Genomic DNA, 12,069 nt, shown 5'->3' on the forward strand with positions numbered 1-12,069 from the left:
TGTGGGACCTCCTGAGCGGATCGAGTCATTCTAAAAGCTCCCCAGAGCCCAGCCGCAGCGCAGACGGCGAAGGATGAAGGGCAGATCGCCGACCCCCGCACCCTCCGTGAAGTCGGAGAGGACGGTGAAGAAACATGCCCGAAGTGGAGCAAAAGGGAGAGTCACTGGCAGGGCAGGGGAATCCTGACCGTGCAGTCAGGGCGCTGAGTCATAGTTTCATCCGATGAGTCAGACTCACCTGGTCGCAGCTGCTTGCGCTCAAAACTCCAGCAAAACTACCATAACGGGAAATGCAAGACGGCAGCTAATATTCCGTAAAGCCGCGGACCCCGGAAGGAAGCACAGTTATGTTGGGGATCAAACAACGTTGTTTTTTCCAGCTGTTTAAATGTGAATCTTAATGATAAACCCTGTGCCGTATTTGTCCATGTACAGGTGTATGCATCTGCACTAATGCAGACGTAGGCCTATACATTCTTTATTAAGTGGCGAAAATTGTTTAATTTAAATTCCATTTTAAGCCCCGGGCCTGCTTTTGTAATTCAATGTCTTGGGTAACTTGGTAAATGAAATTGAAATGTTTTATGAATTGTTCATTTTATCATTGTTTCAATTGTCATTTACGTCTGCATCGCTAAAAATGCGTTTGAAAATATGTAGGCCGCGTTATAACCGGTCTACACTTAAAGAATAGCGTGATAAAATGCATCCAGTAAGGGCCAGTTATATAGCTGAAAAATACCCTGAAAATGAGGGAGATTCGACGGAAACAGTCCGACTTGTTAAGGTAAAAGGACGGAATGGAAAAATAGCATCCCAAGATGCACATAAGCGGTGTACATCTGCAAACTGATAAATCTCCCCGTATTTATTGTCACACACACTCACACGCATATATATATATATATATATCATTGCCTGTTCTAGCCCTGGTTTAATCATCTGGTGAGCACAAAATACACTGGGATTTGTTTTGTACTAGGACGAGACCATGCAAATTGTGTAACGATTTATGTTCTTAATTATCATATTTTTGGTTATCCCTGCAATACCTGACAGAACAAGTGTAGCTGTTTATGTGAATTGTGGCCTCGTTATTAGGCAAAGAACACCGAAATTTACATTAGTAGTGCGCAGTCCTAGTATGCCGGTGTATCACACCCCTGCGTTTACATTTTAATAGTGACGGTATTTTGCGATTACATAAAGGCTGGAATATTACGATACACACAACAGTCGACATGTGAAAAAATGACCTCATTTTTACAAATAATACTGAGTATTATTTTTCAATCAATTTTAATTTCTCAATGTCTCCCAAACGATTCACAAAGGTCCGTATCCATGTGTTACTGAAGGGCTAAATGCCGTCCTTGCGGTACACGATTGTGTAGAAAATATATAAACAATATTCTACAGTGGGATTGTCACGCCCGGCTCGTCCGGATCTCCGCCTTCCTGCCTCGCCTCTCCCCGCGATCGTGACAGTGATAATCCATCCTGACACATTTTAAGTGTAGTCCAGCTTGCAGTACTTGTACCTGCTGCTTTGGAATTAAGAGACGCATGAATATCCACTCCTTTAAAGACATTAAAAGCTTAAATATTTTCGAGTACTATATCATGTAGTATTTCTTCAATGGAAATTGAACGGAATTCTAATAAACCATTTCGAAATTATTTTTCCGGTTTTTTTGTGGTTGGATAAAAAAACGTTATGTTTAGCTGGATGATATACCTTCTTTGTATCTTTATGCAAAGGTTTACAAGAGAGTTTGATATCGGGGCCGGGGCACTTCAGGTTCCTACGTCTTAATGAATGCCAGCTAGATTTTATTGAACCCCACCCCGCCGTTCTCATGAACTCCTCCATGCGACACGAAATGTTTTGACTAGGCATTTCTCCGTTAACCTACATGTGCGGACCTGTTTATGCACACCCTCCCCCCACAAAACACACGCACACCCACCGAGAAAATGCCCGTGTGGTGTCCTGGGGGAAGGGGGTGTCAGGAAGCAGGAAATGAGTCCCGCGAGCGGAATGTGGGCTATTAAATAGCACTTAGTGAACGGGACATCCGTTCATCACCCCGCCGTTCGGTACTGGTGTAAAGGGGGAAGTGCCAATCAATTGTAACTTAAGTTTTCTTCTCTTGTTGAGAATTTTGTTAATCATTGTGGTTTATCGTTTTTTATTATTCTGCCCCTTGCTCGATTTGAATACACTAGTTAAAACAGCCAATACTAGTAAAATACTAAGGGACGGGAAGCAGTAACGAACCGTAATTCTTGAGATGAAGCTTGGGACGGAAATGCCAGGACGGTTGCACTTTTGTCACAGCTTGAGATATTTCAAAGTATACATTATTTCACCAGTCACATACCATCCCACACGTCTACTGGAGCGGCAAGACTCCGCCTCCCCACTGGGCAAAGTCCCCCTCCAAATCACAAACACACCACAAACACACATTTTTAGCATCTTCCACTGTGTTTCTACTTGATCAATTTATTTGCTATTTATTATTGTATTTGACGGAACTGTAAATCACTCTGTGTAGCACCTCTGTCAGAGCAACTACTATACTTTTACTACTACTACTACTACAATAATAATAATAATTACAATAATAATAATAATAAAAGCATACACATATTTCTCAATGCATTAAACAATGTTGTGCATTCTGGAGAGTGAGGCAGGAAGACCAGAAAATGAGGCGCAAGACTGACAATGCATTCTCTCTGGTTTATTCTGATTCAGTGGGAAGAATTCTTTCTGGAATTACAAAATGCACTGATAGAAACTGCAGAGAGTAAGAGAGAGAAAGACAGCAAGACGGAGAGAGATCTCTTACCCAGAATAAGTAAGCTAATCAGATTCAGGCAGCTTCTTATGCTCAACAGGAGTGATTTAACTATTTTTTTGTTTTGTTTGTTTTTAGACATTTCAATGACTTCTGTCTAATTCACCAGGCCCCTGTGAACATCTGGCTATAGAAATAAAATATACATTTCTTGCTTTTAAAAATAGAATAAAGAACACGTTGCTTTTAAAAGCATCTATATTTATATGTGTACTTTTCTGTTATTCTTTTGTTCCTGAAGATGAGCCCACACTGTGGCATGCACTTTGCACATGCAGTTCTGTAAGTAGTTTTTTTTTTTGTTTTCGTCTTCAATCACCTCTTCTGATTTGTCTTTTGAATTCCCTTGTGGCTCCTGCGTTTAGGTACATATTCATTTGATGGACTGGTGGTGTTATTCTGGAAATGTGAGGTAATGAGATGAGAGATGCTGAGAGAAGGGTAGCCTTTTACTGTGACAGGGGGAAGACGCCTCCCAGAAATGCGTACTTACTCTGGTGCTCAACATAGGCACACAACGCAGCTAGCTTAAATGCCAAACTTATATCTGCTTCATCGCAGATACGGTTAGGGCAGCAAACAGCTATGTCTGGCCTGAAAGGCAGAGTGACCAAGACCAAGCCAGTCAAAGTCGTCCTGACTTCTGTTGTCCACTGCATCTCGGTTGGCTTCCTGACACACAAGCTCAACACTCAGGTGATCCAACAAGATCAGACATCAACAGGCTTACTTAAGAGCAAGTACTCTAGCTACAAGGGTCTTTGCGTCAGTTACTTATTGAGATGGTCATTGCCATAATTTTGCATGTTGGCACCTTCTGGGTACCCATTTCCAATAGTGCATATTCATCATGCCCGTACCTACCATTGAGGGCACCACAGTCAAGTTCTCAATATTTATGCTGCATATCCAATAACTACGATCCGTGAGGCACACCTACGAAGGGCTATCACTTCTGACCTCGGTATTTTAAAAATCCTGAAATTCGTTGTTTATATTCACGCTGTTCCTCTGCCTCCAATTGACCTATTTGACTGGTTGCTTCTATCGCTTACTGTTACCTAGAGTGACAATACATTTCTGCATGTGCTGGTTACAGTACCAACCATACTACCCTGGGGATTGTATGTTGAAGAGTGTATTATAAAATCAGGAAAATCTATGTCTAGAAACGTATGTGATGTCTCTTACAAAAGCCACCGTCTAACAGGCATGACACTGACATACTGACATTGTAGAGATGGAGAGACAATGAATTACAAAAAAAAGAATGGACACAATGGAAGTAGTTCCTGAAGGTTTATGACCGATACAAACAATGATTTTAAGAACAAATGTACAGAAAGGAAGGTGATCGACCCCAAGAGCCCCACCCACCCAGCGTGAGAACAGAAAGGGCAACTCATCGCAAATCTTACTTCTGAATTGTTCTCATGATTCAAAGCTTTGTCTCATGGAGGGCTATGGAGGGCTATCAAGCAGGCATGACTTTTGGATGAGGAGAGGTGGTTTGAGGAACGGGAAGGGGGTGAGTGAAAACCATTCTATGCCAATGAACATCTAAAAGATCTACCTATCCTGTTGTTGTGTGCCAGTCACTCAGATATAAAAACATGGCATCTGGGGGGGGGGGGGGAGGCTGGTGGTGACAGTGATGGAATTTATGGTTTTAAGGCACTGGAATCAATGCACTCTGAACGTGGCAGGGACCCCAAATACGAACGTACAAGCGCAGCCGTTACGGAGGGCTGTGACGTCTGGCCTGCTCTGTGTGCTTTCCGTTAAGAGGCGCGGTGTGTACCATAACACAGAAGTAGGTGTTTCTGTACCGAGACAGGAGACTGGTTGGGTGGCAACGTGACGCAGTGTTCCAGAGAAACCCTTATAAAAGTGAGTCAACGTGAACAAATCCTCAAAAGACTCACAAAACTTTCAGGGGGATAAAGTCTTCAACAGAAGGGCAGGGCTGAGCATATTGATTTAAACAAGCGCTTATCTTAGGGAAGAGGGAGAGTGAGGCTGGGAAGGGACAGAATTCCAACAGTTTCATATAGAAGGAAAGTTTGGAAAAGACCAAGCAGGGGCAACTTTTAAAGAAATAAAAAAAAACATGCAAATTTGAAGGATGGCCGTGTGACACAACCTTAGAAACACCGTTTGTGGAGCACAGACGGCAGTACACGCACTGTGTCTGTCATCTTGGAATCACACTTCAAAAGGTGGCATTTATCCATTTATTTATCGATGAACATGCGGCACTTGGAGCTGGAATGGACTTGCTTATCCATGTGACCCATCCATACTCACTATTAAGTGCAAGTTTTAGGAAAGAAAAATATACGGTATAATAGATCACTTGAAACCGAAGGATTTTTTTTTTTTAACTGACAGGAAAGACTTGGCCATTTGTGAAATTCTTGCAAGACCTGAGAGGAAAGAAAAGCACAATCCAGCAGTTGTGTGTTTTTTTTTCATGTCAATCCAAGGACACTTAATTAACTTCCTCTATGTTATCCTCATAACTAGAAGTTGCTAGAAACTACCAAATCGGCTGGGGTAATAACCAACACTAGTGGAACATACAGGCAATACACATATAAAAAGAAACAGAACGTACTAGAAAACAGGTAGAAAACTCAGCAATGCATATTCCCAGTTAGGAAGACAGCCTTTTTATGCAGGGAAAAGCTTTGCCGTCTTCTCCAATCCTGCTGAGATTTTTGCCTCATGAATGGCAACTTCAGCTTTGGGATCTGTTCCTGGAGAGTGTTGACCCAAACGGATGGGGTTTCTCTTCCATTGGGTCTCCTGTCTGTCACTGGGAAAACCTCATACCAGCAGTCACTGGGACTGATTAAGGCTCAGAGTCAGCCAGAGGCGAATCTACAGGCTTGCAGGACATGATAGAGAGAAGACACAATTCTCAGGTCTGCGAGTTTTAGGCTGAGCAAATGGTCTGAGACTGGATGGAGACTGCTTAGGGGGGATATAGAAGTACTCAAAAAAAATCTTGGTGGGCCAAGGGAAGGGAATCACTGTAGCTGATATCCTTCCATTACTTCACGGACTCAAAAACACAAAGACACAATTTGGACCAACTACAATGGCAAGAAACAACCAAAAGTTTGCACTGCAGAAAGTCATTATTATTTCTCAGCAGAAACACTGTGTGTCTTAGGTTTAACTTCTCTGAGTGTCTTTGTTGTCTTTCTATAATCACTGTTGTGCCAATAAACAGCAAAAATAGTTAAAATCTGAGATATAAGTTTAATTTTGAATGAAAATGACCTGTGATCAATGGAAGTCTAAGACAGAAGCAGCTTAGATATTTCAGCAGCCTCATGTCCCGTGACACTTTAGATGGATACAGGGAGAAAAGATACTGCAGACAACTGCTTTTGGATCCAAGAGAGCCTTGTGAAGATTTATCACAAGAAAAGTCAGAGAAATGCGAATCTTGCGAACGTTGTAGTGATGTCATTTTAAATTTATGACGACAAACCAGAGAACCTGCTGTATTTTTTCCTTCTGGGACGCTACATCTGCATAAAATGAGACCTTTTTAGATACATTCAGAACTTTACAATATCCAGGTAATGTTATGATAGTGTAATATTAAGTAAGGTGAAGATTGTGTATGCTAAGATCTATATGGACTGAATCACGTGCAAAAGTATCTATGTTTTATAGGGTGGATATTTTAATGTATAATGCTCTATTCAATTTTGAACAGCTCAAAATTAGGTGAAGTGACAGATACCAGAGGGCCAACTGGTGTGAAAACGACAACAAACAGAATGGCAGTGATAACCATGATGATCACGATGATGATGATGGTGACGGAGATGAAGGTGGCAGTAGTGCTAACCAATCAGCATACTGCTGGCTGGTGTGCTTGATGACAGTGAAGAACATGCTCACTGCATCGAAAGCCCAGGGGAAACTAAAGTCAAGTATGACTGAAGAGGCCACGTCTTCTTGTCTCCAGCTCAGTAAAAACAAATGGGTGAACAGCTTCAGATTATGAAACTAAGGACAGCAGGCTATCGTTACAGCACCTCCTGGTGTCTAAAAATAATGAAGAGCCCTGTCCTCTTAAGTTGCTCCCCAAAGACTCAACAGCACCACCCTACAGTCAATGAACAACCAACACTCACCTGTTTCACATTTCACATACATGTAGCTTTAAGAAGCACTGCTTCACATTGTCTAGTGTGTTTCCTTATGTTTCTGGAAGTTTTCAGTGCATTCAGAAATCAGATGCCCAGGGTAAATTTTGGAAAGGATTTTGAGGTGCTTGATCATGCCTTTAATGACCGATATTCCGATTATTGTTTGTTCACCCAAATTTGGAACTACAAACACAGACATCTTGAAATTCATAGTGTACGGAAAGTGTGCATTCCATCACCTTCAGGCAAGCAGGAAACTGAACGAAACATTCTTAAACTGAGTTCGAGAAGTGCCTCAGATTGGTACAGGATGCCTCCAAGCACAATTTTTTTTTCAGGTCAGGTAAACACATTGAAGGCTTGGAATCTGGGATCAGGGGTCGCTGTTGGGTCTTTGAGAAGGTGTGGCTACATCAGCTTGGCTGAAGCTTGACCCCTCCAGTATGGTTTCAGTCCAGTTCAGAACCCCAGTTGTGAGGATCAGTTGAAGGTGCAGGCCAAAGGCATGAGTTTGATTTCAACACTGGTAGGGACCAAATCGGCCCCCCGTCCCTCTAAATATACATGGTAATCCCAAAATTTTGGTAGGGGCATGTCCTTGCCGTCCATGCCCAAATCTACACCCTTGGTGCAGACCTGCCTCCATGTTCATGCTACTTTCACTATAAACAGGTCAGAACCACAAAAAGCCAATGTGGTCCAGCACTCAATGCCACACAAGCCCCCCCCTCCATTCTGCCTTCTTAGTCATTCAGAAGGGTAGCAGTCTCAGCCCTCACATGGCTCTTGGTGCTTGGAGCTAAGAACTGGTTTTCAATGCCATGGCATCTGTCCCACAATGCAGCTGTTTGAAGCAGATGCATTGTGTTCACAATCCCAGGACCCGAACAGCAAACAGAGAAAAACAAATGAGAATACAATAATGGTACCCAAAGTGACCACAGCTGACTCCAAACACATAAAACAAGTTTACAAGACATTCACTCTCTTATAATCATCATCATTACCATCATTATATATATTTACCTATAATAATTTATTATAATTAACTCTAAAAGCTGAGAAATTCTCCCTTTCTCTCTTCTGTACATTCTCCTCTTTTTATATTTTCTTTATTTATTTATCTATTTATTTTTTTCTTTTGGGAAATCAAAGACACGAGAGCTCCACTAGGGGCCGCTATGTACAAACCCGTTCAACACCCCCACCCACCGGTAATGTGTATTTATCAATATAAAAAGCAAATAATAATAATAATAATATAGTGCATACGTTTCATGGTACATTTTCTCTGCTACCATTATTTTGGAATGACTTACAAAAATACAGTGGAATAATGTGTCATTGTCCAATTCAACAACGTTTTATTCCGATAGACAGAGAGAAAGAAAGAATTTCTACAGACTTAGAAAAGGACTGGGAGATACTCTCCCATCATACAGTAAAGCTTCTCTCTGTTAAATATATATATATTTATCATTCATGCAGGATTCCATCAGATTTTACTCTAAAGGGTCAAACAAGGCTGAACAGGTGCAACAAAATAATCAAGCTCGAATGTTCAAGTAGAATTAGACGAAGCAATAGAAGAAATACTTAATGATTTGTCAGTTTTTTTTTTTCCAGGCGAACCCCTTCCTTCTTTTCCATCGTTCTCCTGGTTTGGCCCAGTATAAGGGACTATGGAAAGTGGGGGGTAGGGGGGTGGGTGGCAGAAGGCATTCATCTTTACATCCGCCCAACCCCCCCCCCCCAAAACACTGTCCTGATGTCGCCGTGCTACACTGCTGCCCGAAAGGGGAGCTGAAGTCACAGTCAGCATTAGTGTGACTAACAGTAAACAGTGATGATAAAACTCATCGAAACCGGCCAACATGGAGGTTGGTTTTTGCAGTAAATGCAGTTCAGTCTTTGAAGGAAAAGTGGCCGTTCTCCCTTTCAGTTATTTTTTTTCCAAGGTTGTTTTCTTGGAGGCAAAGGGTGTGTTTTTGTTGTTTTTTCTTAGTTCCCATGGAAACGGGACAAGGATGTGTGCGTGTGTTTGCTTTGGGGGTAGGTCGTGCATTACGGGGTGGGGGGGGATATTTCCTGCCGTACTGGGAACAGCCAATAAGCTCTGGGCTAGGCGTCGGACAGCACCTTCATATCAGGCGGCGGCAGCTCGACCCGGAAGTGTTTCACTCGGACAGGAAGTGGATGTTGGTGTACCAAGACAGAATACCAGTAGGGGTGCTGTGATAAGCACATTGGTATATTAACAGCACGGTTAGTTAAGCCCATGCTCCCACCGTCTCAGTGGAAATGACCCAAACATCATATTGTTTGAAACATTTATAGAAATGTACGCTAAATATATATATTTTTTTCATGCTTCATACACAAAAATATAAGTTTTGTTGTGTGCCGTACAGCACAAATTCACATTTTGTTATTTCTTAGCTGTTTACTCCTGCTTAGTGCACTGAGTCGTACCTCTAACATGTTAGTGCTCAATGTATTTAATGCCGAATGAATGAAATCCTGAAAGTACGTATCAATAAAAAGCCGGAATGTTTCTGGTGGTAGAGGGGGCCTTTCCATAACCTCACGTGAAGGTGCTTCCAGACAGCTAGCCTGTAGCCTTTAGCATCCAGTGCAGAGCGACGCGGCTTCTCTCATGCCTGCGTCTCCCCTCTGCTCCGGCTTCCTCCGCCCGGTGATCTCCTGAGACCGCCTCCCCATTTCTCCAGCGGATGGAAAAGACAAAAAAAAAAAAACAAACCAACATGCCGCCTCTCCCGCTTTGCAGTTCAAGGTCTCCTCAAGCTACTGCCTCTCACTCCACCTTCTCATGGATCCAGGAGCCCCACAGCACCTCCCCACCTGCCCCCGTGGCTAGCACCAGTCGTCTTCATCGGTCTCACTGTACGGTTCATGAGGTCCTTTTCTGGGTCCTCTCGGGTTGGGGGGGCGGTGAGTTGCCAGGTGGGGGCTGCGTCGGTGGGGGGAGGGTGAGGTTGAGCGGTAGCCATTGGGCAGACGGCGGGGGGGCGGGTGGACGTGGGGGTTGGGTGGATGGCGGGAAGTCCTAGGTGAGTGTGGGTGCGGGTTGCCCTGGGGGGTGCCCTGGTCATAGGCGGGTGGCTCGTGCCGGTCGTACTTGTAGTCCTGGCTATAGGGGGCGCTGTCATTGTCCGTGGGGGGAGCCCAGTGGTGGGCGTGGCGGCCAGAGCGTGGGGAGCCTTGCTTGGGCTCGGGAGAAAAACGGCGAAGGGTGGGGGAGGCCAGTCGGCTCTGCTGGCCCCCCTGGGGGGGATTGGCGCCCTTACGGACCACGGGGGAGTAGGTGACATGTGGCCGGGGTGTTGAGGGGGTGGGGGGCAGCTGGCGGCGGCCGTGCCGGGGCGTGCTGGTGCCGGAGGTCGAGGGGACGGGACTCCCGCTCACAGAACTACTGCCCTACACGAAAAGCGAAACAAAGCAAATAAAAAGGCACCACAAAATTACCAACAAAAGGAGAAGAACAAGATGGTAGCCAGACCATAAGACGAAGAAGACGACGAGGGGAGAAGGGGGAGGGGCAACATGGAAAATAATAAAACACCGGAGAGAGAGAGAAAGAGAGAGAGAGAGGCGAGGAATCCCAGAGAGTAAACAGATGCACAAAAAAAAACGACAAGGACAAAATAAGATAAAAAACAACAACGACAGAGAAAGAGAAATTGTTTTATGTGAGCTCTCTGGAATTAAATCGTCTGATTTCTGCACTCAGGCTGGCTCTGAAGCTGGGGCTCGTCTATGCAGACGGACATGTGACACCGTGGGGACGACGTCATCGGGGAACGGCTAAATGCCCATGTGCGCGTCACATAAATAAAAATCTATGGAGACAGAAGCTCTAAGGTCAGTGTTTAAGGTATATCTGTGAGTGCAGTGCAAGGGCACCGGTAGGGTGGTAAAGGTGCCCCCCCCCCACATTTGCCCATCTCTAGTGATGCTCCTGTTACAGTGTATAACATGGTGTGTAACGTGGCTCAGCATGGGAGTACAGGGCTAAGCGTGTGTGTCTCTGCCCCCGTTTGGATTCAGTAGGCATGGGACCCACCTGTCTGTGGGTCCGGCCCTCGCTGGGAGAGCGGGACCAGTGGCGGTCTCTGTCGTGGAGCCGGCGGCCGGGCTCTCCTCGCTCGTGCCCGTAATGTTCCTTGTCCATGGAGCTGTGGTGGTGATGGTGGTGGTGGTGGTGTCGCCGGTCCTTGGCGCGGCCGCGTTCCCGGTCCCGGTCCTTGGCCGGCAGGTCCCCTGACTGCGTGGTGGTGCTGAGGTCGGTGCCGAGCCCTGCCGATCACAGCCAGTGAGGGCCCAGCTTCTTCTAGACTCACTGTGGATCTACTCTGTGTCTCATTCCCTCTCGTACCAAAGCTACGGCATTTCTGTATGCTACAGGGGGGTGGAGGTCTGCTTCGGCTGCAGCATATATACACATGTGTCTGATAATTCCCGATTACCCTTCCTGCTGTCCCATCAACCAGTGTTTCCCCACTTGGTCCTCAGCGACTCCCCTAGACAGTTCAGGTTTTCGCTCCCTTCCAGCTCCCTGCCGGGTACAAATTTGGCCAGTCTGGGGGTCTCCCAGGACCAGGCTGGAAAGCACAGCCCTAAATGATGCCCTGGTACAGGCTTCAGACTCTTTGCAATCCGCTACTGGATGGGTGGTTATGGATATATAGACATTTATCCTCCGTTACTTTTAATGAGGAAAAATGCATCCAGTGCAGAGTTTTGTGGGAGAGGGCAGTCTAACCTAATCAGCAGAGGGCACCTGTATGGGATATTAGTCCACACACACACACACAGACACACACATGTAGGGTAAACATATCCTTATGGGGACCGCTCATTCATTTCAATGGGAAAAATGCTAATGCTAACTATGACAACCTTAACCCCTACCCTGCCCTAACTATAACCATAAGTAACCTAACAAAATACAAAAGTTTTTGTTAGTTTTTTCATGGCAGTCACCGATTTTTATAAAATAGAGTTTTCCC

At 44.8% G+C, this 12,069-nt stretch overlaps 1 protein-coding gene across 21 annotated transcripts in view; it reads right to left on the bottom strand.

The window, feature by feature from the left end:
• Positions 1-7,137: 7,137 nt before the first annotated feature.
• LOC111845281 (voltage-dependent P/Q-type calcium channel subunit alpha-1A) overlaps positions 7,138-12,069 on the bottom strand; it is an 84,104-nt gene continuing 79,172 nt past the window's right edge. For 16 of the 21 annotated variants that reach the window (XM_072711989.1, XM_072711988.1, XM_072711999.1 and 13 more), the window contains 2 exons: positions 11,124-11,356; positions 7,138-10,477 (listed from right to left, as the gene is read on the bottom strand). In XM_072711989.1, the coding sequence (XP_072568090.1) occupies positions 9,914-10,477; positions 11,124-11,356 (797 nt within the window). In that variant the 3' untranslated portion in view covers positions 7,138-9,913. The remainder of the gene's footprint in view (positions 10,478-11,123; positions 11,357-12,069) is intronic. The other 5 variants (XM_072711994.1, XM_072711993.1, XM_072711991.1 and 2 more) reach the window with 3 other exon arrangements.

The sequence above is a fragment of the Paramormyrops kingsleyae genome, chromosome 5 (genome assembly GCF_048594095.1).
Source record: "Paramormyrops kingsleyae isolate MSU_618 chromosome 5, PKINGS_0.4, whole genome shotgun sequence".
NCBI classification, from domain to species: Eukaryota; Metazoa; Chordata; class Actinopteri; order Osteoglossiformes; family Mormyridae; genus Paramormyrops; species Paramormyrops kingsleyae.